This window comes from Halichoerus grypus, chromosome 7 (assembly GCF_964656455.1).
Source record: "Halichoerus grypus chromosome 7, mHalGry1.hap1.1, whole genome shotgun sequence".
In the NCBI taxonomy this organism is placed as follows: domain Eukaryota; kingdom Metazoa; phylum Chordata; class Mammalia; order Carnivora; family Phocidae; genus Halichoerus; species Halichoerus grypus.
Genome location: NC_135718.1, coordinates 149227579 through 149255258, shown reverse-complemented (window position 1 = coordinate 149255258; position 27680 = coordinate 149227579). Strand labels below are relative to the sequence as shown.

The following is a 27680-nucleotide window of genomic DNA, read 5'->3' as shown; positions in this document are numbered from 1 at the left end:
TTATATGCTGAGTAAGCTTTTTGCCTATAGGTGTGAGTTTAAATTGTCAATAAAAATTTATTAAATTGAGCACATTAATTACTAAACATAATTTATCAAATTTACACTTGATTACATTTTACAGCATTTAATTACTTTAAGTTTTATTACTAACATTTCAGGATTCACATTTTAAATGTTTGATATTAGAGTGCAGGGACAGTCATTTCTCAACCCTATCAGCTTCGAGGTGGACTCTGTGGTCAGCAGACTCCTCTCCGTGGCCCAGTCTGGGGGAGGGGGTCGCAGAGAACATGACAGTAGGAGCGACATGGATACATCCCGGGACGTGGATACATTGCAGGGTCTGTATCCGGCTAGGGTCCTATTCCAGTGGAGGAGCTGAGACAGCGTGCTGCCGCCACCGCCCCCCCCAACCGCCACAATTGGCTCGGCCAAGATCAACCTCAACGTGCATGGGCCATAAATGGAGGATTTTGTGTTTTAACCACTTGCTTTTCAGTTTGAGACCTCTTTTTGCTTCAGGTTCATCTTTTGCGTGATGATAGGGACCTCAGAGTGGTTCATCAGGAGATCCTAGTCCAGACAACGAGGCACAAGGGAAGGGGACGGGGCCGAGACAGGAATGGGAAGAGCAGACACCAAGCCTGTTTCAAGTTCAAGCAGGGAGGGAGGCAAATAAAATCACAGTGCAACTACACTTCCTTTTTGCCCTTCTTCTTAACATTCTTGTTTTTTGTGCACTTTTGTTTTCAAAGACTTACCTCCCCCAGCCTGCCATTTGCCCTGACTCTGTGTATAAGCTGATGCTCAGCTGCTGGAGAAGAGACACCAAGCACCGTCCTTCGTTCCAGGAAATCCACCTTCTGCTCCTTCAACAAGGGGACGAGTGATGCTTTCCCTGCCTGGCGACGTTCCAATGGCCCAGGTCCTTCTCGTGAGACCTACCCCTCACCCACGCCTAAGCCACTCCGTCTGGACATTGAATGGGCCTGGGAGGCAGAGGCTTGTTGGCTTCTCTCTCTCTGTCCCTGGCCTCCCTTCACTCCACTCCCTCACTCTCTACTCCCAACCCATATATACTCTTTTTTTTACATTAAAGAACTAAAAAAAGAAAAAAAAAAAGCCTAGGGCAGATAAAATCTAGTAAAGAAATCTTACTTAATATACCAAAGTGTTGGATAGCAGGCTAGACAATTTAGATAATTTATAAAGGTTAAATATGCTATGTTTATAAATGTGCAGATGCTACAATATTTTTCCCATGTCACCTTTTAAAACGTATTTTCAGAACGAAAAACTTGAAGAATACTAATGTCTTAGGAAACATGAGATGAGGCTTAGGGAAAACACTCGGTAGGTGTGGAGAATCGGATGCAATGGTTGTTTTTCAGCAACTGATCATAGATTTCTTGGTTTCCTAATTTGACCCTCTGGACATGTCCTGCCCTCTGTGTTTCCCTCTCCTGTCAAAGCAGATGATACATGCTTAAGAAACTCCCGCTTTTTGGAGTGGGTGTTTTGTTCATTTGTGGGCGGGGGTCAAGGGTAAGGTCGATATGGTCTATATGTGTAGGCAACACAGAGGATGTGCATAGGAGAGAATGTCTACTGCAAGGCTGTATGAAGGGGAATTGTTACTTGCCAAAAAAGAACCTCGTACATGGAAGGATTCTTGAACAGAGAATGGATATAGGAAAAGAGGTCTGTGGAGGACAGGTAACAGGTGTGCTAGTCACCTGCGATTTCTGCAGAGGGTCCTCTTCTTGTTCAGATGTTATCAGGTGTGTGTTTCAGTGAGAGCCTGGTTTTGAATCAGTACAGACTGGTGTTTTGATGTCTGGATCACAGGCCCTTTAATTCATCTTCTCTAAGTCTTTTAGCTCTTTTAGTGGATGCATCCCCTAGGGAACCCATGTCTGAAGGCTGTGTGTAATAGGGAGTAGATCTGCGCATTTCCGGAATGTTGACCAATGAGGGCCAGTGAGGGCAAGTTACAAGCAGATAGATTTCTACTCCTTATTAGAGAAAGCCTAGCCAGCAGAACATGGGCCACCTCCAGAAGGTGGGGGGTGGGGGGAGTCCTTCGTCACTGAAGAGCTTCAGATGTAGGCTGAAGAATAGGCAGGAGAGATGTAGGCTTTCAAACACAAGGTAAATGGTTGTATGAGATGATATTTAATGTCCTTTTAACCCTAAGAGTCCTTGATTTCAGAGAGACACAGGGTGAGCACGAAAGAGAAGTCATTCACTGCTTCTGCTTCATACACACTCTGGCCTCAGAGATGGTGTGGCCAGCAGAAGAGAAATCGGGACGGTCTGGTTTCAGAATTCATGGAGACTGATACACTGTCAAATGAGTCCTCTCAGAACGGACTGTGAGCTTTATGCTCCACAAGGGCTCAGATTTAGTGAGAAGCAGGAAAGGGGGCCTCTCAAGTTTTTCTATAAGAAAAACTTATAGAATAAACTTCCCAAGCTCAGAAGAAATAGTCTTGAGTCCTTGGGTCTGTTTCTGGAGCCCTCACCTGGTCCCCCTTGTGCACAGTCGCTCAGGGACTTGACTGTTCCCTTGTTCAGCCTTCAGCATTGCTCCAGGCTGCAGCAGAAGCAAAGTTCCCAAATCCCCCAGATCATCTTCTGACCCTAGTGAATACCTGCCCCCAGTGAATACCTGCCCCCATCGCTGTCCTTTGACTCTGGGCTCCAGTCTCTCCCAGGACTAATTCTGTAGAGATTGTAGGTTTGGGAGTCAGGAGAGCGCTGGTTTGGGAGCTTTGGTCCTACTTCTGCCCCAAGCCAAGCGTGTCACCTTGGACAAGTCACCTTACCTTTCTGGACTTCCGTTTCCCTATCTGTAAAATGAGGACATTGGATTAGATGGTCTTGAAGCCTCTCCCAGTCCTGATATGTGCAGGGCGGGTTGGATAATTTTACAGTTGATACGGATTCCCTTATCTGGTCCTCTCCTGCTCTGAAAATCGTGGTCAGCAGAAGGAATCGTGCAGGGAACTCACTATAATAGTAACGGACACCCCTGGTACAGTGCTTTGAAGTGTTACCAGGCATTTCCACAGACATATCTCAGTTCATATGTGCAGGGCCAGACATGTTCTTATCCCCTATCCTCTGCCTTCAAGACCAGGGTTAACTTCATGTATTAGAGAGTTCCCTAGAGAAACAGAACCAATAGGATATATATACATAGATATATATAATTTATTATAAGGGATTGGCCCACATGATTATGGAGTTTCAAGGTCTCACCATCTGCCTCCCGCAAGCTGCAGACCCGGGAAAGTTTTGAGAAACAGAGGGCAGGAGAAGACTGACATTCCAGCTCAGCAGTCAGGCAGAGAGCGCGAATTCCCCCTTCTGCTGTCTTTTTCATCTATTCCCCCACCCCTCTCAATGGATTTGATGAGGCCCCCCCACAGGGGAGAGGGCAATGCGCTTCACTCAATGCACCCATTCAAATGCTAATGTCATCTGGAAACACCCTCACAGAAACATCCAGAAGTAGTGTTTTATCCCGGCACCCCCTGCCTAATCACCTCACTTCAGTAGAATCAAAGGGCCTTGAAATCAGGGCAGGCAGCCTGTCCTCCTTCATCCTCATGCCTTTGGGAGGGCTCCATGCAGATCGTGCCCCACGATTTCTTGTGTGGCAAGAGAAGACATCACATCCCCATCTTCGCCTCATCTCGCCACTTCTTTCTTCTTACCTTTCTGCCTTAATTCACTGCATTCCATGATCCCATATTTAAAAAAAAAAAAATCATACTGAAAATCAACTTAGTGTGTCTGGATTTCCCTGGCCTTGAGTCACAGAGTGATCTGTTTCAAGTGGCTGGCAAGCATGCATTCTCCCGTACAGTGACCCTGTCCCGGGAGGAGGACACTCATTTTCCGGCACCGAGACTCTTGATCACAGACTCAGGTCTAGTGTCTAGCCGGGTCGGACCCACAGAGCCTCGCTGCACAGACCCAACAGACCCGATAGAGGACATGGTGAAGGCTTAGTATGTCAAATTTAAAAGTAGCTCCAACCTCGATGAGAAGAATGTAGCTGGGAATTTTTAGAAAGGGACATAGGAAAAGGGACAGCCAGACAGGGGGCTTTGTTACGTGTGTAGTCAGTTGTCCTCTTGAAGACATATGTGAAATAGTTTATGTCCAGATTGTGTTTGTGGATTGGCAGATTTAAATTCATACTTTTGCCAGTGAATGGGCTGACAACTAGGTCCACATCTTGATGTGCCGTCCAGACACATATGCGATCAGATGAGATCTGGAGTGGGAAGAGGCACCGGGGAGAGAATGTGGTTTTCGTGCCTGGAAAGGTCACTTACAAGTGCACGAGACAGTGTAACAAAGAGCATTGTATGGAATTGGAGTCAAGAGTGAAGCAGTGAATGTGCACGTGGCTGAGTGGGGGAGGTGGGTGGGAACCAGAGAGAAGGCGACACAGAAAGAGGTAAGGGAGGGTATGCAGGGAAGGACACAGGGCGGGGCAGGGTGGCAAGGTAGAAACAGGTGGCGCAGGTGAGGACCCGTGCTGAAGCCTGAGAGTGAATCTCTGAAGAGAGGTCCGAGAGAGGGCAGGAAAAGCAAGCGTCTTGAAGATAAAGGATAGCTGTGTATAGAGAAAGAAATTCTGAATGATAGAGATTATAAACGTATTTATTGAAAAATGAAAAGGCAGGTGTGACGTATGAAAAGGAGGGGAGCTTTTCAGAGTTTTCAGAAAGGGCAAGCCCTGACAGAAACACATAAGCAGCCGTCAGGGAAGGGTCTTCTCGGCTGCGAGGTGGTGGGGGAGGGGGCCGTTAGAGCATCGGTGGCTTTTGGACCCCTGCAGGTGCTGGGGATCCCGGTGGTGGGAAGAAATCAACCCTTTGCCTGAACTAGACTGGTTCCCAAGTGCCACTTTGGAAATGAAGACCTAGAGATAGGGAATTTATGGCATTTCATGGGTCTCCTTCCCCCTTCTCTTGCTTCTGTTAACCATATCCACTTTAAATAATGCCCATTAATGCTGTGCCCAGAAAGGCCACAGGGAAACATTGAAACAATGGGCTGAAGTTAGACAAGACTAAGTCTTGTTTGATATCTATGCAAAGAGGTATGTGCCACGTTGGAACCATGTGTTTTTCTAGTCCCATCCAGACCCACAAGAAAGCCATGATGTGGGGCTAAGCCATGTGTTTTGAGTAACGGGGAACAGAAGAAGGGGAGTGTCTGCAAGAGGGAGACATGAAGATGTTCCAAGGAAATATTCTAAAACAGAACAGCATCTGTTTTGCCCAAAACTGAAAAAAAATGAAGAAACTTATAGTTAGGGCTTAGATTACTCCAACATAAGTCTTTGATCCGAACTTGAATTTATATTGGTATACCTGCCATCGTGGTCTCTTCAGTAAGACCCCTGACTTCTGGCAGGGCATATGGTAGGTCCCAAAATATTTCTGGAATTTGCAGATCCTGATCTATGCTGGGAAATCCTTCTGAATTGAAATTTAACATTTTTATAGAAACAGATGAATATCTTTTCCACTTGGTAAATGTCTTGGAATGCTGAATCAAGACAGAAAGACCAGAATGGTTAACGGTCATTGGATTTTTTGGCATTTTGAGTTCTCTGGCACAATTAGCTGCATTGCTTGGTAGCAGACAAGTGATGGGTAATTATTTACTTGCTATATCTTAAAAAAAAAAAACAAACTTGTTATTTTGAAATACTTTTAAGACTCGTAAGAAGGTGGGAAAATAGTAGAGCAGCCCTACCCTGACACCAGGCTTTCCCCATTGATAACATCTTCTGTAACCATTGTCTATTTTCAAGCCCAGAAGGTTGACATTTGTAATACTATTAACTAAACTACAGACCTTACGCAGATTTCACCAGTTTTTTTTACATGTACTTACTCAGTTTCTGGATACTTCATCCCTTTCTAATTTGTAACCTGGCCTTGCTTGGATGCAGCAGGAAAAACACTATCTGGATACAATTCTACAAAATTCTAAAGAGAATATAACACATTAATCTGTTCCTTTATCAATGAGCAATATTCTGCCTAGACTGCTTCTACATTTTCTGACTAGTTTGGCTCTTTAGCATCTGGAACAATCCAAGAACAACTTAGAAGGATTTGGAAACACAGAGACAGTGAGACCTGCATGGAGCTTGCTGGCTAGAGAATCAGGTGTGGGGCATTCGGGATGGTCCCCGCAGTTCCTATAAGTGAGTAGGGTTTGTAATGGTGGCAGGTGGGGGACTTAGGGTAAACCAGTATTTTGGTCAAGAGCTGGGTGGCACTTAGTTAATGGCACCAGGGCTGGTTTGTGAAAGGAATAGGGTACAATGGCAAAGAGTCCTCTAGTGTGTGATGAAACACAAAGTTCAGAATAGTAGAGACATTTCATTTGCCTAAATATCAATTCTTAAGTGGAATAACAGCTACATTGGACCAAATTAAATGTAAACACAGAAATAACCTGGGGTGGGGGAATTGAAACAGCTGTGAGTTTTGTGATGGCATCTTTCACCTGCCCTATTTGTGGGTCACAAGATGATTCCTGTGTTCACACTGCCTACCGCATGCCCTGTCAAGTTCCAAGCACATAGCAAGCACTCAGTAAGTATTTGCTGAGTGTCGTTTTTGGAATGAATAAAAGGCAGAAACCGAAACTTGTCATCCAGCATAACTGGGGTGAATTTAGGGAGAACTGCTTTGCTATAATGCAGAAGGTTTATTTTCAAACGAAGAAAGAGAGAAAAGTGCCCAGATTCGTACCTGGTGAAGTACATTCTCCATTTGTATATTTTCTAAGGATGAAATAGATCTTTGTAGATACCTCATTCTTTGGGGTAGTTAGACAGCAGTGCAAGGCAGTTCTCTACAAGACACCCCATCAAGAGCAGGGAGGGACTCTGGCCGCAAGCCCAGCCTATTTGAAACAAGCTTTCTGGTTTCTCCAGCAGACACCTGTCAAGAACCTCTAAAGAAGGATCAGAGTCCCCAGCTAGCCTGTGCTTACCCATATTCACAAAAGCATATGAGGGAAGAATTTGCAAAGAGACTCAAGGGAAAGCACAATGTGATAAGGCAATCACCTGTTTTCTTGAAAAGAGGCTTAGAAATGGTTGGAATTGGGTAGGATTCCTGTAAACACACCCAAGAGTTTGTAACCTAGCCTATACATTTTATGTCCTTTACTACTCATGATACCCTGTTCTTCTACCCTGTTGTCTGCTAACTTTTTCTGAGGATTGAGTTTCTGAACCAACAAGGCTCACTCTTCCTATGAGGAGGGAATATCTGGGCCTCGTTTTGTAGGCTTTGGAGGATGATGTGTCTTGTCAAGGGGTAAAGAGCAAACCAACTGATCTCTGCTTAAAACTATCATAGTCATTCCAAAATAGAATACGTAAAAGTTCTCTGTATTAGAAAAAGAAACAAGATACCAATTGTATATTTTCTTTTCTTTATTTATTCTCTGTAAGTCTCAGATGATAAATTGTAAATAACAATGATTAAAGAAATATGCTACTGATGGATCCTTCTTTCTGTGTCAGCAGCTCTGGGCTTGGTTACCTTTACTCCTTACAGTCTCTTTGGAGACCTGATGGGGCACGGAACGGAGCCAAGGAAGTGTGGTGTGGTGTGCATGCTTGCGGGCCTGTTCATTGGGGGATATCCAGCAGAGGGTTACTTACACAGGCTTCTCACATATTACTTGACTGTTTATTGGAAGAAAAGCATCTTGGTCTCTGGCACATCCAAACATACTAGAGATTGGGATTCTGGGTTGTCTCATTAGTCCAGTTCTGGAGAATCCAGTCCAGAATTAATTGCAGATGCTTTACTGTTGTTGTTACAAAGTGGTCTTGTTTGATACATAGAAATCTCTTCTAAATCCAAATGTCATCTGGCTCAAGACCACCCAGGCATACAAAAAGCAACAAAAACTATGAACAACCAGAATACAGACACAGTCTTTGTAAGAGAAACTAAGATGAACCACCACCACCCCCACCCCAAAGAAAAAACATGTTTCTTACTTGGTCCCTGAAGAATATATTTATTCTTTTAATTTTCTGAATAATTACATATTTTTTTCAGCAATGGCTATGATAGATAAGAGAATGGATAGAAATTCTCAGAGAATACTCAGAGGACAATAATAATTCACGAAGGCACACGCTGACCCTCAGAGTGTCTGGTTTGATTCCAGGGCTAAAGGCCAGGGATTCAAGTATCTGTGCGGTGGGAGTGGGGTTGGAGGCAAAGGAGAAAAAAGTAAACAGGAACAGCAGAGATGTTCAAAGAGATACAATTGTATTGTCAACACCTGTTGTCAAACTTTAAAGGAAGGTATGCGTGATACGTATTTGTACACAATATGGCATCTATACGCCAGGCATTGATCTGAGTATGTAATTTGTTACTGATTGATTGCCACTTAGAATTTTATGTTCGTTTTATATTTGATAAAGAAGTCTACACACCTATCTTCTGGTCCTTGAGTCGCATGGAGTAACTCCTTATGTATAAGCAACATATGTACCTCTTCCTATCTAGTGAAATGGGTAAAATCCTGTTCTCAGAGTAGCTTTGGGCCAGGCTGAATGTGTAGTGATTTGAAGAGGAGACAGATGGAAGAGACCCACGAGAAGAGCTATATGGCCCCGCTAGCAGCTGTTCTTTTGCAAGTCAGTTCTGAAGAGGTTTCTAAGGACCCAGAATAGAGCTCTGTCCTGGGTGCTAAAGGTACCTTTACTCATCTTTGTCTACCTAAGGACTGTTTCAGGCACCATCAAAGGAACCAGAGATCGGTTTCAGCATTTAGGGGAGAGGCAAATTTACTTATAAGGTAGTAAATAGTCAAAGGTAGGAGTGCTATATTTACTATTCTGTTCAAGGGGCCAAGGTTTGCCAGGGATACATGGGATCGTTGCGTACGAGGTTCCTCTTCTGGTTTCCAGGAAAACAGCCCCATAAACAGTATAAACTCAAGATGACTAGTTTGGGACGATGAAAGCCGCACTTACTCACCTTTCAATAAACTATATATTATAACCGTTACTGAGGTGTCCTACATGTGATTAAATATTTTTAAAAATACAAAATTCAATGCCATCTGTTTCAACAGATTTCTGTTCTCCTGGTCTCTCTGGCACCTCTAATGGTTCAGCCCATCCTGTGAAGGTTGAAGAACCTTGAAAGGCCCAACCTGAATTGAAAGAGGGAAGCAAAGAGCAAGGTCTCCTAACTTGGACTGGATGGACATCACGCTAGTAGGGGACTGCCACTCTTGCTCTGGTCTTCCTGTCTTCACTTAACTCACACTGGGTCCTATACTGGCTGTCATCCCAAAATTGTGGTGATGCTGAATCTCCAGAGCCTGGGCCCTCCCCCTTCTTTGTAGGAATGAGTTTTTCATAGGACAGCCCCACAACTCTTACTCCTTCTACATGTCACTTCTGAGCCCTAGGACACTTTAAAAGGAGGCTTTGGGTCTAGACTGTAAAGATTGGGGTTAATTTTACTCTAGGACTCCCAGAAAATATTGTCAAAGCGTGGTCTCTTTAGAATAGTTGTAAGTGGCATAAGGGTAGGAGCTGAGTTCCACGCAGATAACAGTAAAGATGTTTTAATGATTTAGGAATCTAATATTCAAATAATTGATTTATTTTCTGAATATAATTTTATTGGTATAAGATAAAGTATTACTAAACTAGCCGATATTGTTCCTGGACAGAGTAGCAGTTCTGAACTCAGGTTTAGCTGCTTGCCACTCCAAATCAACACTCGAGAGACAAGTGATGGTGGGAAAGCAGAGGTTGCTTTATTCAGGAAGCCGGCAACCTGGGAAGACGGTGGACTAGCTTCTCAAAGACCATCTTCCCCATCCAGACCAAGGTGGAGGCTTTTAAAAGGGAAGGCATGGGACAAGGGGGAGGGGGGGCTACATGGAGGAGAAGCAGGTGCCCAAGCAGTTAGGTGTATGTCAACATGACCCTGAACAGACCTGCTGGTATTCGTGGCACCTGGTTTTGAATGTAGTCAGACCTTATCTTCTGGGAAAGTTCGGTTCTTCACTCCTTAAGGCCAGGGGTCTGCAAATCGCAAGGAAAGTAGGTTAGTTCTGTTGCAGACCAAGGGACTTAGGTCAGCAAGCACGGAGCCCATAAACTTGAAGTGAGCTGGAGTGCTGTTACAATATCAAATTAATCAAGACCTCTATGATTTCAAAAGCCAGTATAAATTATATCAGTCTCACATTGCTGAGGGATCATTGCTTTGCATAAATAATTGAAACTTTGAAAGAGGCCATGAAGTAGATTAAAGTACGTTCCCTAGAACATACATGAGGTGTGGAGTTACTTAGTGTGAACCTAGACTAGTGATGGTCACCTTGTTACCAATGCACGATAAATAGAGAAACCTAGAGTAAGCCTTAGAAACTTTAACAGCAGTTTGGCAGAAGATTCTTTTATGTGTTATATCTAATAATAAAAAATTGGGGCTTGTACTTTGTATCCTTCGCTTTTTATTTCATTTTTCTAATAATGCTTTGTTACTGTATTTTCCAAAAGTACCCATCTGGGATGGCTTGGAAAAACAAAACGGGTCCTTTACCACAGAGTCTGAGAAACACTGAAGTAGGAGCTTACAGTACACCCTCGCAATGTCCTATGAAGTTCTTAGATACTCTGATTCATACCATGTTCCAAATTTTGAAAATTGGTTATTCATGCATGAGTCTACATAAAATTTTTAATGAAATCAATGTTCCTTTTTGCAAAGATGATTTTTTAAAGAGAAAGAGCTGGTCCGGGATCAGAAGCTGGTCTGTAAAATGGCGCAGTGCCTGGATCTACACTTCCCCAAAAGGAGGGGAAAGCAAAGTAGATGATAATACTCAAACTTTAATTCCTAGACCCAAATCGTGCCTCTAAAATTAAAGCGTCCTTGTGCAAATATCCTGAGCCCTTCCTGCAATCAAGAGGCAGGCTGATATCGCCGGCGTGCCAACCCTCGCACCCGGGTCCTCGGCTGAGGAACGTCCCGCCCTGCACCCCGCAGGCGCTGAAGGAGCCCCGCGCGTCCTCCCGCACACCTGCGCCGCCTAGGGACGACGAGGGTCCGGATTGGCTCGGGCCCGGCCCCGCCCCTCGGCCTACCTCACCCCACCCGGGCCCCGGCTCCGGGAGCGCACGGCGGGCCGCGATTGGAGGGCCCAGCGCGGAGTCGATGACGCTAGCGGAGCGGAGGCCCCGCCGGGCTCTGATTGGACAGCGGCGGCGGCGTGGCCGCGGAGGGTGACTGGATTCCTCTGACCCGGAGGCGGTGGCGGGGCCCCTGCGCGGCTCGGCGGTGGGGAGGGAGACCATGCGGAAAGTGGTGGTGGTCACCGGGGCCAGCAGGTGAGGCGTCCTCGGCGGCCGCGGCGGCGGCGGGTCAGGAGTCGCAGGGAGCAGGAAGTACAGGGCCGGACCACCGCAGGCGACCCCCGCCCCCCCGGAGCAGGCGTCCCCGGCCCTGCCCGGTGGGGTCTCGCGGAGCCCCTGCCCCGCAGTCCCCGGGTCCTCGCTGCGCCCGCTCCGGGCGTCCGGCGGCTCGAGGCGCACAGTAACCAGTGCTGGAACTGAACGTGACGGCGGAAAGGAGAACCGGAGCGTCGCGGGGGTCCTGCTGATGTCCGGGACGAGGGCGCTTCCCACGCGGACCCCGCCTCCTGCAGCTGGTCCGTGTCGACCTCGGTGCCCGGCGCTTAGCGTCGCGACCGTCGTGTGCTCCCAGTGTTGAATCTGTGCAGGACTCTGCCCCCCAGATAAGGTTCAACACCCACGAGCAGTGGGACGGGGTGGGGGGTGTCGTTCCACCCAGCACAGAGCTAGACACCTAGGCACGCTCCTAAAAAAGTAAACCTCTACCTGGCGAGGCGTGGCAGGAGTGCAAATAACCATCACCGCCAGTTCCTAATCACTCCAGGGCCGCCCATGTGGACTCTCGGCCTCTCCTGTCCCCCGCTTTTACTCCTCATCCGCACTTCTGTGAAGAATGTGGGGAGCATGACACCAGCCAAACCATTCTGCCTGTTGCAGGGGGAGGTTTTGAGGGATTCAGGCAGAGGATATGTCAAATGTCATCTAAAATCCGTCCGCTTTCGCCTCCCTAGCCACACCCATGTTAGCTCAGCGGCCTGGCAGGTGTCTGTGAGCGCCCTGAACCACTGATAGCGTGCTTCCTAACCTGAAGTCCGAGCCGGAACTGTTTTTGTGTGTTTCTTTTTTTTAACGTATATTGTGATGTATGCACTTGGATATTTATTGTAAAGACCTACTATTCTCAAGTGAGGAGGAGTAAAGGTAAATATATTTGATGCTCTGTTGGCAAGGCCCAGGCTTCGGTCGTGCTCAGCCCAGCTGGTCTGAGTGGTGTCCTCATTTACTGTGTGGTTTCAAATGCCATTTCTGAAGGAGTTTATCTGTCTTTGTCTTGTGCCCTCATCCTCCTGCTCTTCCCTGGTGCCCATCTTATGTTTCCTCTTCGTACCTGCTGCTTAATCAAGTTGAGTTTTCTCTCTTCCTGTTGGTTATTCGATCGTAGTAGTTGAGAGGGACTTGCCTCCTGCTGTGTTACTGTAAGATTCACCCATTCCTTGTTGGGAATTGCTTGTGCTCCGGATGGTGGCAGCGATACCAACAGGTAGTAGAGCTCTTGCCCCTGAGGAACCTAGGCAGCAAAGTAAAACATGCACGCAGGAAACGGCTAATACGATGCTCGTGTCGGCTCTTGCTGGTGATGTACTGACTCCCTTTCATGAGTGTCGTAACAAGTACAGCATGCAAACCGCCCGATGAAAAGACAGCGCTCATGTGCTTTCAGAAACACAAACTGGACAGCCTCCTGGGCGAGGGACTGACTATTCAAGTTTGCGGGGGGGGGGGGGTGTTCCTTCTTCTGTGAATAATGTTTGAGTCTTCTTTCCTCTGCCTGGGCTCCTCGTGGGAGCTCATGTTGACAACAGCGGTTTTCTGGACCAGAGAGCAAAGCCTCCTATTTGGCGCCATCTGAATGAACGCATATTCTGTCTCCGAATTGTCCTCACAGTGGCGTTGGCCTGGCGCTCTGCAAGCGGCTGCTGGAGGAAGACGATGAGCTGCACGTGTGTTTGGCGTGCAGGAACGTGGGCAAAGCGGAGGCTGTCCGCGCCGCGCTGCTGGCCGCTCACCCCGCCGCCGAGGTCAGCGTCGTGCAGGTGGATGTCAGCAACCTCCAGTCAGTCATCAGGGCCGCCAGGGAGCTCAAGCAAAGGTATGCCTCTTGTTGACGGGTTTTCTCTCACGCGACTGCATGAGACAGCAGTGAATAAAATAAGAGAGGAGAGGAAAACCTAAACATCTTACAGCAGGTGCAGTGTAAGAAGTTAGGCTGAGGAGATCTGTACAGAGTGACCCGTGGTGTCTCAGGAGCACATTTTCATGCTCAGTCATAATCACGATTATTTCATGAGGATTAATTTGAATACACCTTGATGTGTGATTAGTTGGGTGGACATTATGGTAACTCCCTTCTGAATACAGTTTTTGCATCTTTCCTCCGTGTAACGACTTCGTTAAGTAGGTTGGACAGGTGCCTAGGACTTGATATTGGTTGGGTTGGTCTGAGAACCCACATCTGCACCCTATTTCTTCAGAGATTTTTTTCCCCCACAGGCCCTTAAAGATTTGTTCACATCTGCATGGTAATTGGCATGTAATAGGCATTTGAGAAATATTTGGTGTAGGAAGGAATGGAGTCCTTGGACGTATGACTCCCTAGAAAGTGTACACAAAATTGCATATAGGTGCACAATGCATTTTTTCTGGGGAAGGAGGCATGCTTTTTTTTTTTTTTTAATTCTAGGAGGAATTTATGGTCCAAAAAGGTCAGAAGCCCCACACTAGTCCACACTCAGCCCTAAGGATATGGGGAATAATTAATTTTCAAACATTTTTGTAATTGAGGTCCTTAAGGAACAAGAGCTGCTTTATTTCCTTGGACAGTGAAACGAAGTACAGTAAAGACACAAAAGGCCTTTTTGGTAAAGGCATTTGCTGAAGAAGACAACTCTGTGTTTTATGTATGGGGATCGCTAGCCCATTTGCATTTCCCTGTTGCAAATGCACGAGTTACAGAGCAAAGGTAGAGCTGGTTTTCTCACCCCGCTCTTCTAGTTTCAGCCTTAGCCTCTTGTGAAATGTCATTTCTCCTAGAATTTTCTGCCACATCGTCTTTCTAAAACACCAAGGAGATTTTCTAGGTTCCATATCCCCTTCTCTTCTATAACTTTGAGTTTCCAAGTCTGTGAAGCTGCACAGTAAACATCCTTACTGAGTTAAAGACCCTACAGTTAGTCTGGAAGTTTTGAGGTCAAATCAGGTGATTTCAGGCATTCCTTTCCCCGAACCTTCTCAGCCAGCTGTCTTTCTGTTTTGTATAGATTTAGTTATATTTCCTCATTTAGCAGAAAAGAACTTTCACCCTCAGTCAAGAATAGCACATTCCAGGCCAACAGACACATGAAAAAATGCTCCACATCACTCAGCATCAGGGAAGTCCAAATCAAAACCTCAATGAGATACCACCTCACACCAGTCAGAATGGCTAAGATCAACAAGTCGGGAAACAACAGATGTTGGCAAGGATGCGGAGAAAGGGGAACCTCCTACATTGTTGGTGGGAACACAAGCTGGTGCAGCCACTCTGGAAAACAGTACGGGGGTTCCTCAAAAAGCTGAAAATAGAGCTGCCCTATGACCCAGCAATTGCACTACTGGGTATCTACCCCAAAGATACAGATGTAGTGATCCGAAGGGGCCCCTGCACCCCAGTTGTCATCACGCACTGAAATAAAGTTCTCAGACAATGATCCGGGTGGACGGGCAGGACCCACCTCTGTGAGGGGGCAGCAGCTGGATTCTGCGCATAGCTTTTGTTTTGTTTTGTCAGAAAAGCAAGGACAGGTGCCTCAAAGCATGGGAAAGGAGTACAAAGGAAGGGCAGTTACCTTGAAGACGTGAGGTAGGCCTGCACCTTCCCCTACAAGCAGGCATATAGGAAGGCAGTCACGGGATAAGGGAGAAGCGGGATGTTTGTGCTAGCAATCACCTGAGGCAGGAAGGGGGACTGAGGCTTACCTTCTTTCCTAGCTCTTAACCTGTGCCCCGCCCCAGGAGATCATGGGTTCCTGTTTGTACCAGGCTATTGCATTCAATAGCCCAAGACCAGGAACGCTGCTGATGTTTCAGCTGCTTCCGTAGTCACCCCTGAGGGCTGACAATACATTTTCTAAGAATAACTCCACACCAGTATTTATGGCAGCAATGTCCACGATAGCTAAACTCTGGAAAGAGCCCAGATGTCCACTGACAGATGAATGGATAAAGAAGATGTGGTATGTGTATATATATATATGTGCACACATACATATATATGCGCACACAATGGAATACTACTCAGCCATCAAAAAGAATGAAATCTTGCCATCTGCAATGATGTGGATGGAACTAGAGGGTATTATACTAAGCGAAATAAGTCAATCAGAGAAAGACAATTACATGATCTCACTCATGTGGAATTTAAGAAACAAAACTGTATCATAGGGGAAGAGAGGAAAAAATAAAACAAGATGAAATCAGAGAGTGAGGCAAACCGTAAGAGACTCATAAGCATAGGAAACAAACAGGGTTGCTGGAGGGGTAGGGGTGGGGGGATGGTGGTAACTGGGTGATGGGCATTAAGGAGGGCACGCGATGGAATGAGCACTGGGTGTTATATAAGACTGAGGAATCACTGACCTCTACCTCTGAAACTAGTAATACACTATGTTAATTAATTGAATTAAAAAAAAATAAAAAAGAATAGCCCTTTCCAGTACAGCGACTTTCGAGATTTTAGGTTGTAACATTCATAATATTAGGTCACTTAGAAGAACTTGAGGCATCAGGGCTGTAAGGTGGGAGGGAGCACGGAGGTAGGGCGCACCTGCCATCAGCATTTCAGTGCAGCTTCTGTGTGTTCATTTCATCCCTGGAAGCGCTCCTGTTGGGATGAGTGCTCTCCTCCAGACTTAGCAAATGCTAGTTATAGTGATATTCACAGATGTGGGAACGTGTGCCGATTCCACATACATCTATTGCTTATGTCGAGACTCTCCCGCCCTCAGTGGCCCAAGTGATTGTCTGCGATTGTAGACCTGAAGTAAATTACAACTGGAGAGCTTGGGAAGGGCCCGTCTGTTGGCTAACACAGCACCGTTCCTGACACCGGGGCTTTCTGGCTGTGCGCCTCTCTTCTGTAAGCTGTGTGCAGAGGAAGAACTAGTGAGAAATTGCAGTTCTGCTTTATCTGGAAGAGAGCGATTGTGTCGATTGTTTAATCTTGGAGAGTAGTAAATATGCCGTTTTACTGAGGGCAGACCTGAATTTGGTGTTCTGCTGCAGTTTCCACTCTTTTTTGAGCATTGCCTTTCCACTTCGAGCAGAATTTGTTAATGTTCTTAGATGGCAGTTTGCATATTAGGTAATGAACAACCAACAATTGATGGGCCCACGTGCATCAGGGAAATACAGATCAGAACCACAATGGGATCCCAGCTCACACCGGTCAGAATGGCTAAAATTAACAAGCCAGGAAATGACAGATGTTGGCGGGGATGCCGAGAAAGGGGAACCCTCCTACACTGTTGGTGGGAATGCAAGCTGGTGCAGCCACTCTGGAAAACAGTATGGAGGTTCCTCAAGAAGTTGAAAATAGAGCTACCCTATGACCCAGCAATTGCACTCCTGGGTATTTATCCAAAGGATACAAACATAGTGATTCAAAGGGGCACCTGCACCCCAGTGTTTATAGCAGCAATGCCCACAATGGCCCAACTATGGAAAGAGCCCAGATTTCCACTGACAGATGAATAAAGAAGATGTGGTGTGTGTGTGTGTGTGTGTGTGTGTGTGTGTGTGTGTGTGTGTGTATGTACACACACACACAATGGAATACTACTCAGCCATCAAAAAGAATGAAATTGCCATTTGCAATGATGCGGATGGAACTAGAGGGTATTATGCTGAGCGAAATAAGTCAGTCAGAGAAAGAGAAATACCATATGATTTCACTCCTATGTGGAATTTAAGAAACAAAACAAAGGAACCTAGGGGAAGGGAAGAAAAAATAAGATGAAAACAGAGAGGGAGGCAAACCATAAGAGATTCTTAACTCTAGGAAACAAACTGAGGGTTGTTGGAGGGGATGTGGGTGGGGGGATGGGGTAACTGGGTGATGGGCATTAAGGAGGGCACGCGATGTAATGAGCACTAGGTGTTATATAAGACTGATGAATCACTAAATTCTACCCCTGAAACTAATAATTCACTATATGTTAACTAAATTGAATTTAAATAAAGAAAAACACAGATGGGTCCACATGACTTTATGGCGCTTACGCGGATGGCCCAGTAGTATCCACATCAGCATTTTAAACAGAAAGTTTAGTAATTAGAGTCATTTGGGGCTGGTAATTACTTACAGAATGATCAAGAAATGTTTGTGTGCCATCTGTATTGGTCACATGGATGTATTTTAAGGTAGCTGTGGCCCGTATTGTCTTGGACTCTACAGAAGAGGGCACGGAGATAGCGTAATGCATAGAATTGTAGGAGATATTATGAACATTCATGGTGCCTGTGAGTATCATGAGGGCAGGCTTGGCCCTTGTTCAAGAGGAGTATGCTAGATTAAGGCCTATGGAGGTTTAAAAATGAAAAAGCACTCTCAAGTCAGCATGTCACTGTTCTCTCTGTGACAGGTGTCCTGGAAGGAGCTTTCCAAGAGTGCCGTATCCCCATTCAGCTTCTGTCATGTGATTGTATTCTTGTGAGCTTTCACCATTTTATGATACAGAGCCCCTGGCCACGAGCAGTGAGCGGTTTCCACATGGATCGGCTGCCTTACTAGATATATTGGCATTCAGGTTCCAGCATTAACGGCTCAGGTTGGGCCATTACTAATATTATATAAATTCTACTTATCAATAGGGAAGATGTGAATCTTAAAAAAAAAAAAAAAAAGTAGACAACTTTCTAAGACCAGATGGAGAGTGGGTTTAATAGGCAGAGGGTTACCACCTGCAGTTCCTAATTGGGAGAACAGAGCTGGAAGGAGTCTTGATCTGAAAAGATTTAACTTCAAAGCCCATTATAGTTCCCCAAATTCTGTTTGAAGCCGCTGTCAAAAAAAAGAATACTCAAATATTTACTGTGGCTGAAGAAACAGCATTGGGAAAGAAGTGGTGTAACCCTGATGTGTCATGCGTCCCCTTCAGAAAGGATTTTCTGTCCTTCGTAGGCTTTCTTTAGTCCAGTTGCTCTAGAGAAGATGAACAATCTTGTCTTGGTGTTTTCCCTGCAGGTTTCAGAGATTAGACTATGTCTATCTGAATGCTGGGATCATGCCCAATCCACAGCTGAATATCAAAGCACTTTTCTCTGGCCTCTTTTCAAGGTAATGTCCATTTTCTAGATGAACTGAGTGGAAGGAATCGTTTGTTTTTGCCTGGTTTTGCCCTCAGTAGGTTAAGTTAGGGGGCTGAGGGGCGGCTGAGAAGAATAAAGACAGGAAGTGTTACGGGGAATGGGTGCTCTAGGTCTCCAGGACATCCCAAGTGGCTAGATGCTTCGGAAGGTCCATGTTTGATCTGCCGGGATGTGTCTAGTAGCAAGAACATCTCAGAATCGGGCAGAGTTGTCAGTGAGATTGTCCGAGTTGTCAGGACCAAAGCTGCTTTGGAAGCATTTCCCAGCTCTGTGGCAGGTACTCTGCCCTGGAGGCGGGGGAAATGCGTAGAACCAAAGGTCTCCCCGGGAGATTCTTAACACACAGTAGCACAGTGGCTTCCAAAAATGTTTGATCACAACCTACAGTGAGAAATAAATCTTATCTTGTGACTTATATACTTAGGGCATTCTTCGTACATTGCTACTTTTGTTTTACTTCTCTTCCATTACACACACACACACACACACACACACACACACACACACAAACGCACACACAAGTCTTGACCTAGTAAATGGATCTCACAGCAAATCACTGTGTTAATGTGTTCGGTGCTTTAAGAATTCCCAGTAAAAAACCAGCCTGTGTAACTTGGGCAGTTAACCATCAGTTTGTGCAGGGGAAGACTTTTTCTCCTTTGGCATGGCTGTTATTTCCCCAGAGAAGTTCACCTGCAACCTGATGTGGAAAAAAAGTGAAAAGAGTTTTAGCAGCAGATTTTTTTGAGTCAGGGTCCAATGGGTAGTATGAGTTATAATATAAATACTTCTCTGAATTGGGGGAAAGGAAGCATTTTTGCATCTTATTTATATACACACAATAACACAGTCTGAGAAATAGGTATTTTTATAGGATCAAGGAAAATGTAGTTTTGGGCTGGGGAGGGCGGCAGGGAGGGTTTTCCAGTATTTTCAGTTAAAGAAGCTTTTAAAAGGCATACAATTGTCTTCTCCCGTTTCAGAAAAGTGATTCATATGTTCTCCACAGCTGAAGGACTGCTGACCCAGGAAGATAAAGTCACTGCCGATGGGCTCCAGGAGGTGTTTGAAACCAACGTCTTTGGCCACTTTATTCTGGTAAAAGGACTGGGCTCAAGAAGCTCATATTAGTGCTAGAATCCTAAAGGCTGGCGTGGACATGTCCCAGGCCTGTTTGTTAAGCTCATTAATTTATGGCTAGCATGAAATCCTTGAGTATTTAAATGGGGTGATCACTGCACTCTGAAAACATTGCTTCCCTAAAGCATTTGATTGATATATTTTCTTTTGATGTCAATTTTAGAGAGCAGAGACAAAGTGAGAAAGAAACACACAGGTGCCTTCAGAAACAATGTACAGAACTGTGAGGAAGTGTACCGGTCCTGTTCTGAACGGTCTTTGAAACTGGGCTTGGTGCCAGATAGGAGAGGGGAGTGGGCAAGCCACTGTTAAACAAGAATCCATAATTAGTCTCTTATTATCTTGACTTCTGATTCTTCGGCATCTCTACCGTGTGTTATAGTTCCAGGCACACATGCATGTAAGCAAGAGACGTGTAGCTTGTCTCACCTGTTCTGCGCTCTTGCTCAGGCATAATCCCAGGGGACAGCTCTACTGTCTAGATTAAATAATGCCCAACTGTGTCGCTGGTGGGCTGTCATTCCCCGGTGTTGGAGGAACCCCGATGCTGGGTTGGCCTGCGCAGAGCCTGTATTTCTGACGCCTCTCTGTTCACCGCCACTCTTCTTCACCTTCAGCCCCATTTCCCTTAACATTGGAACTCTTTGAGCACTCGCCTGTATTTACAGTAAATGAAGATGTAGGCAAATGTTGGGATATTGTGGACCCACTAAAAGAAATGAGGTAAATGTTTTGCACTTATGTGGGACAGCCTCTCATATTTTATTATGAAGAAGAAATAGCAGGGGCCTGTATGTATAGTGTGAGCTCATTTGTAGAAACAGAAGAAAATCCATCTCTATGTAGTGTACATAAATGTATATAATATTTCTAGAATGATGCAGATAAAACTGGGAGCAGTTTCATGCCTTGATTAACTGGGGTGCCAGGATATCAGGGATGAGGGGGAGCTTCATGTTTCATTCTATAACCTTTAGTGCTATTCATTTCATGCGATGTGGTGTCACTTTTTCAATGACAAAAGTTAATTAAAATGTAAAGTTAGAATGGGATTGAATTCTTGTCTGGTCTTTCTTTATACCTTTACACAGATCCTGTATCTAATATTTCCTTTATCTTTTTATAATACTCATTCTTTGCTTTCTTTTTGAATTATTAAATTAATTGGTAATGATAGAAGATAATTATCACTAGTCTGTTAAATTTTTGATAAATCTAGTGTTTAAAAATTAAGTTGTGGGACGCCTGGGTGGCTCATCAGTTAAGCGTCTGCCTTCAGCTCAGGTCTTGATCCCAGGGTTCTGGGATTGAGTCCCACATCGGGCTCCCTGCTCAGTGGGGAGTCTGCTTCTCCCTCTGCTGCTCGCCCTGCTTGTGCTCTCTTTCTCTCTCTCTCTCTCTCTGACAAATAAATAAATAAAATCTTAAAAAAAATAAAAATAAAATAAAAATTAAGTTCAGAAGATCACGTATTTGGGTCATCTGGGTTGGGGGAATGGCAGAGGAGTCATGGCTGTGGGCATGATGATCATAGGTGTCCTGATGACATGACCTATCCTTGTGTATCCTTATATAGGGAGGCATATCAGGAGGGGTTTTGGAATGGATTTATCTAATAAAGTCGTCAGAGGGCTTAGAATGCTTCCCACTCCTTTCAGATTAGGTTTAAGAATCTTACCACTTCTTCTAGAACACAAACTTGGATTCTAGGTTCAGGTGTAAATGCGTTGTATAAATGGATCATCCATCCCCAGTTTGATTATCTGTAACGTGACCAAACTTTTATCGTTGTTATGAAGAGTAGAGGTAATTTCCGTGAAGTTCCAAGCACAGCATAGTATTACAGTCCAGGAACCAGTTAACTGATTTAATCTCATGTGTATGAGTTATCTTGATTGCACTTGACTTATTTGTTCATTGCAAATGTGGAGTGCATCTGGAAGCTTTCCTAGGTTTTTCTTTAACACAATTTTTGTTTTAGAATAGTTTTAGACTTACAGAATTACTGCAAAACTAGTACAGAGAGTTCCTGTGTCCCCCTCCGCCCCGGTTTTCTCTACTACTACTGTTTGTTGCAGTAGGAGAACCAATACTGATACCTTATTATTAATGGAAGTCCAAACTTATTCAGCTTTCTTCCATTCTGCCTAATGTCCCCTCGTCAGTTCTAGGACCCCTTCTTGGACACCACAGTACATTTAGCTGTCTCCTCAGGCTCCCCTTGGCTGTGACAGTTTCTCAGATTTCCCTTGTTTTTCATGATCTTGACAGTTTTGAGGATTCCAGCTGAGGTATTTGTCCTCAGTTGGGATTTGTCTGAAATGTTTCTCATGGTTAGACTTGAGTAACACGTTTGCGGGAGGAGGACCACAGGGGTGAAGACCATTCTTGTCACATCACATCACATGAAATGTCACTGTGACTTGTCAGCATTGACGTTCTCTCTGATCTCCCAGCTCGTGTTTGTCAGGTTTTTCATCATGCAGTCTCTCTTTTTGTTTTTCTCTCCCTTTCCATATTGTTCTCTTTGGAAGAGACTTACTATGTGTAGCTCGCACTTAAGGGGTTGTGTTTGATGCCCCAAAGGGTCGATTAGCTACATAAATTATTTGGAACTTTTCTGCAAGAGAGATTTGTCTGTTCTCTATCTAATGCTTTACTCAGTGATTTCTTCGTCAAGTATACTTCAATAAAGCTGCAAAAATAACTTGTATTCGTGTGGGCTTGTGGATATGTATTTTCTACTTTGAGTTGGAAATACTACTTTATTTTCTTGCTCAAATTATTCCAGTTTGGGCCACTGGGGGCTCTTCGTGTTGGATCCTGCATATCTCTGATATAGCCTCATCAGTGTGGTTTTCTGTTTTGAGCATGTTCTTTCTGGCACTACAAGATGGTTCAGGCTCATCGGATATATTTCCTGCCCCAGTCTTAGAATCAGCCATTTCCCTAAGGAGATCTGGTTCCACTTTTTTTTTTTTTTTTAAGATTTATTAACTTATTTTAGAGAGAGATAGAGAAAGAGAGCTTGAGCAGGGAGAGGAACAGAGGGAGAGAATCCTCAAGCAGACTCTCTGCTGGGCGTGGAACCTCACGTGGGGCTCTATCCCAGGACCCTGAGATCATGACCTGAGCCAAAATCAAGAGTCAGATGCTTAACTGACTGAGCCACCCGGGCATCCCAAGATCTGGTTCCTCTTATTAGACAATGGTGTTAGAAACCAAGATCTGGTGCTTGTTACTACTGATGGATCAGTAGCTTCTAGGCTAACAGAGCAGGGAGATATACGTGCATGGTAACCCCTATAAGTATTTTTATATGTAACCATCTCTATTTTTATGAAGCTAAACATCTGTTCATACCGATGTCCCTAACCCTAACCCACATGGGTCATTCCAGCCTCCTCTCTCGCGTGTCTGGAGTAGCCCCTTCAGCAGTGACATTCCTGTTCAGCTCCAGGACACGTTTACAGTGGCTTCACAGCTGTTATCCTCTCCTCCTCCAGTAGATGTTGATCCATTTTGTTGTTCCTTTTTTATCAGATTCAGGAACTGGAAGCTCTCCTCTGTCACAGCGACAGTCCTTCCCGGCTTATCTGGACATCATCTCGCAATGCAAGGAAATCTAATTTCCACCTGGAGGACATCCAGCACAGCAGAGGCCAGGAGCCCTACAGCTCCTCCAAATACGCAATTGACCTACTGAGCGTAGCACTGAACCGGAACTTCAACCCACGGGTGAGGCCTGGCTCGGTGGCGCGGGAACGGCTGCGGGTGAGGCCTGGCTCAGCTTAACAAGTAAAGCACGTACTTGAGGTGCTGTACTCCTTACCTGTGTATGGCATTCAGTGCCTTTCCTGTCACAGTGAGTGTAGGTCTGAATATTCCCATTTTCATGTGAGGACACCACAGTTTGGAGAGGTTAGGTGATTTACCCAGAGTCATACAACTAGTTAATGGTCGAGCTCAGAGTTGAGCCTGGGGCTATTTGACTGTAGGTTGGAATTTTCCCACTAAACCACGCTGTGTCCCAGTGTTTGTCATATCAGATGCTATAGGACCTTCAGTAGTTACAAAGCCTTCTGGATAGTGGTGATCTTTGGTGAGAGTCCAGAGCTCTGTCTCTCTGAGGACTCTGGGTTTTGGGGTGTTTCTTTAGAGAAAGTAGCCCTTGCCAGGCTCATTGTGGCCTCTGGTCTGGAGCTTACTGCTCTCTGGATGTCTCTCCTGCTCAGGTCTAAAACCTTCACTGAAAATCTCCAGTCTTTCCCATGGCATTTTCCTTTGTTTGCTTTGACTCTGCTGTTTGAGTGTGGGGCTGGGGAGAAATTTAATTCCACTAATATTTACAGAAGACCTACCATGTTTAGGGCACTGGGCCAGGCCTAGGGCTGAGGAGAAAGCAGAAAGAAAAAGGTGACCAAGAAACTTTCTGCCCTCGCAGGACCTTCTCTGGTGATGCATCAGACACAGTCAGAGCCTCCTATGATGGTCTCGAATGGGTTTATCCTGTCTATCAGATAGAACTCTCTCTCCTGGAACCCTGTCTCTTAGGAAAGAGGATGGTCTAAGCGTAGAAGCTAAGAGCATCTCCTAGAACTGGATTTGAATCCTTGGACAGATTATTTCATCTCCCAATGCCTCAGTTTCCTCATCTGAAAAATACGGATAAAAATAGTGCCTGCTTCACAGATTTGTTGGGAGGGTTGAATGAGAGGGATGGTGTGAAGCACTCACAGTAGCTAGTAGTCTCAGCATGTGTGTGTCTGCACGTGTGCACATGTGGGTGTCAGTGAGTTGGGGGGAGCGTCTGTCCGTGTGCACGCGTTGGGTTTGTGGGTGTGTGTATATGTGTGTGCTGTGATTGTACATGTGGTATGTGCACGTGTATGGGCGTCTTGTGTGTACGGGAGGCGTGTGGTCTACACGTGTGTGCATGTGTCTGTGTGTGTTTATGTTGGCTAGCATCATCATTACGATTATTATTACTATTATTGTTATTATTTGAGTTCAGTGTGTTGGTCCGGTGGTTAGCCTCCTTCTGAGGTTTCTTGAGGTGTTTCAAAAGTTGTCACGACTGCTTGTGCTCCGGAAGCTTCCTTTTGGGGACAAGGTCAGAGTGGATTAGCTTCTCTTTTCATAAAATGTTCTGGGATTTCACTTAAGTTTTAATTGTCAAGGAAGCTTTGGGATTTCATCTTTTACAAGAAAGAGAGATTTAGCTAATACTGCTGTCTCCTAAAACCTGTATGATTGGTTTTCAGCCCACGGCTTTTCCTCCTTGGCTTTTAGGAAGGGGGAACGACATCCTCTTGAAGGCTTGTGTCATTGGGAATGCTGTTGGTCCACGGGGCCACCTGCTAGAGTTTAGTCGTCACTCCTCACCCACGTCTCATAACAACACTCAGGTTGTCACAGCTGATCCTTGTGACATGTAGGGGGACTGGGTTCTTGGATGAGGCTGCCTCCTTGTTTGTTTCTTTTGTCGCTCAACATCAGAACATTACAGGTGTCAGAGACCCAGGATTTCAGTTCACAGATGTCTTTACTTAGGACTGAAGAGTCCCTAACTGTTCCTAGCTAGCTCCCAGAATAAGAAATCTTCCTTAGCTATCGCTGGGGGAAAATGTGTTACTCTCTTGGGGAGAAGTTTTGGTCTCTGCTGAGTCCAGGCTCTTAGTTCTTTTCAGAGGACCTTTGGTAAATCAAGGGGACCTCCAGGGATTGGATAATCTGTCAGGTACCACGGAGCCTCTGCAGCCCCGAATAAAGGAAGAAAATGCTCCAGCTTCTCTTGCTTGGGGTGCTTTCTGCCCACTGAACTGTTTGTGTCATACTGGTACTTCCTATTTTCATTTGAAAGAAAAAATAAAATTAAAAGTAATAAAAATAAGAGTTAAAATGGTCAATAGAGACATAAGGTAAAATGTAGTAAAAATTGAATTAAGTCAGCTAGTAAAACCAATCCCAGTGCTCCAAGGATTCGTAAAGCCCACACAGGGCCCTCCCTGGTAGCACATGCTGTGTGTTAATTGGGCTCTGTTTCGAGGGCAGATCTTTCTAAAATGACAGGTCCCAGGCTAAGGACCTGATGTAGAACTCTTTAGTTGGGGGAGGTGCTTTGTGGAACCACATGCAGCCCTTCATTCACCTCTCATGACAGGAGCTCCCTCCTCAAGCTACAAGTATGCGGCTTATGTACCTGCAGGGGAATAGACACAAACTTTAGGTTTAGCTGTCTGTTCTCTACTAGACCAGAAACTTCTTGAAGGCAGAGACTGTGTTGTAGATGTCTTTTTTATCTGAAGTGCTTATTATGATCAATAAACCGATCTTCAATTAAGCCAATACCTGGCAAACTCCAGTAACCAGATCCTCCTTTTCTCTTCCAGCCCCAAGTTGGGTTATTCTTTGTTCTGTGAATTTCTGGAGAACAGAGACCTTGTCTTACTCATCTTTGCATCCTGAGCGCCTCTCCTCGTGTGTCCTCCGGACATGATTCTTTCACTGATACGGTTTGCCAGGCTTCAGGGGCAGCTCAGAGCATAAATCCTTCATGCCCCGGCTTCCTGATTCATTTGCATATGTCCTTTATTCACAAGCACGTGGATGGGCTGCGTCCATAAACACTGAATTTGAATCTTACTTTGGCTCCTCCCTGTGCTCTCAGGGTCTGTATTCCAGCGTGGTGTGCCCAGGCACAATGGTGACCAGTATGACCTGTGGAATTCTCCCTCCCTGTGTGTGGACAGTACTGCTGCCCATCATATGGCTGGTAAGTGATGAACACTTCAGCTCTTCGACCCGGGACCAAAAAGGTGTGTCTAAGGGTTGGGAACTGATTTAAGAAGTTGAACCAGAAGGTGGCAGAGTTTCATTTCATTTGAGGTTTTTGAAGTTCCTCAGTGTGTAACCTCTGCTTTGTACACCCTGCTATCCCCCTGCCTCACCATCCGAATGTCCCCTTCTCTGTCAGCGGCTGTGTCTTTGATCACACACCATAGCTCCCAGGAGTTCTAGGATTACATAATTTTGAGAAACCTGTGTTAAGTGCTGTTCAGCTAGATTTCTCCGAGCTCTCAATGTGGTCATATGCATTAAAAGTTCCCAAGAAGGGGATGGTTGTGCACTGTATGGCCACGGAACCATGTTTTTGCTTGTTTCTTTTGTTTTGTGTTTTGAGCGTCTTGCAGGACCAGCGTTCCTTCCCCATTAGAAAATGCTACTTATAGGAAATGTTTCTCTCTTGCAGAGCTCTGGAAAAAATGTCCCTCCATGATGGCAGGTATAAGAAAAAGATGAGAAGGAATTATGCCCCCATGTTAAAAGTGGTTGGCTCAGAGTGATGGAGATTAAGTGATATTTCTGTTTTAGACTTCTTTAGTTTTCGGTACTTAAAAAATGTTCTCTGATGAGAAGTGCAGATTATCTTTTTTAGTATATAAATGAATAATGCTTTTGTGACTCTGTTCTACACCGCCACAAAATGACGGTTCTTTTCTTTTCCTCAGCTTCGCTTTTTTGCAAATGCTTTCACTGTGACGCCGCACAACGGAACGGAAGCCCTGGTACGTTGCTGGAATTGCAGCTGCGTGTAGGGTTGCTTAGCGGATATAAACTGAAGTTCACTGGGAGTGGGAACAATCTCAACAGAAAAGATAAGCTCTGTGAATAATCAAGGTCCTGTTTTGGACTAAGGGGGGCCATGAGCCTGAGGACAGGGGATGAGGAGTGAAATTTAGAAGTGTAGTATCTACCACAGCGCTGGATGCCGTGTCGTAGGGACAGTGTCTCTGCAGAAGCAAGGTACACAGCAGCTAGAGGGCAGAGCAGCGGAATACTGCAGGGGCAGGCAAAGCAAGATGGTAGCCAGGCCAACGGTTCCCGTTCCCAGGGAGAAGGTGCGTCTTGCAGGCCAAGAGTACAGGTGACACAGTCCAACTCCATTTCCTTATAT

The 27680-nt window shown here is 45.3% G+C and overlaps 2 protein-coding genes across 5 annotated transcripts in view; both read left to right on the top strand.

Moving 5' to 3' along the window:
- The window catches only part of DDR2 (discoidin domain receptor tyrosine kinase 2), a 150640-nt gene extending 143083 nt beyond the window's left edge, over positions 1 to 7557 (top strand). For both annotated transcript variants that reach the window (XM_036103481.2, XM_036103480.2), the window contains one exon: positions 759 to 7557. In XM_036103481.2, coding sequence (XP_035959374.1) covers positions 759 to 893 — 135 coding nt within the window. In that variant the 3' untranslated portion in view covers positions 894 to 7557. The remainder of the gene's footprint in view (positions 1 to 758) is intronic.
- A 3746-nt stretch (positions 7558 to 11303) lies between these two features.
- Positions 11304 to 27680, top strand: part of HSD17B7 (hydroxysteroid 17-beta dehydrogenase 7) — a 31040-nt gene continuing 14663 nt past the window's right edge. Inside the window, exons 1-7 of one of the 3 annotated variants that reach the window (XR_004920834.2) lie at positions 11304 to 11434; positions 13125 to 13328; positions 18459 to 18551; positions 19567 to 19681; positions 23267 to 23539; positions 26394 to 26498; positions 27235 to 27253. Coding sequence is in view for 1 of the 3 variants with exons in the window: in XM_036103483.2 (XP_035959376.2) it covers positions 11400 to 11434; positions 13125 to 13328; positions 18459 to 18551; positions 19567 to 19681; positions 23267 to 23461; positions 26394 to 26498; positions 27235 to 27291 (804 nt within the window). In the remaining 2 variants the exon portion in view is untranslated. Of the gene's footprint in view, positions 11435 to 13124; positions 13329 to 18458; positions 18552 to 19566; positions 19682 to 23266; positions 23540 to 26393; positions 26499 to 27234; positions 27292 to 27680 lie in introns of those variants that run through there. The other 2 variants (XM_036103483.2, XR_004920835.2) reach the window with 2 other exon arrangements.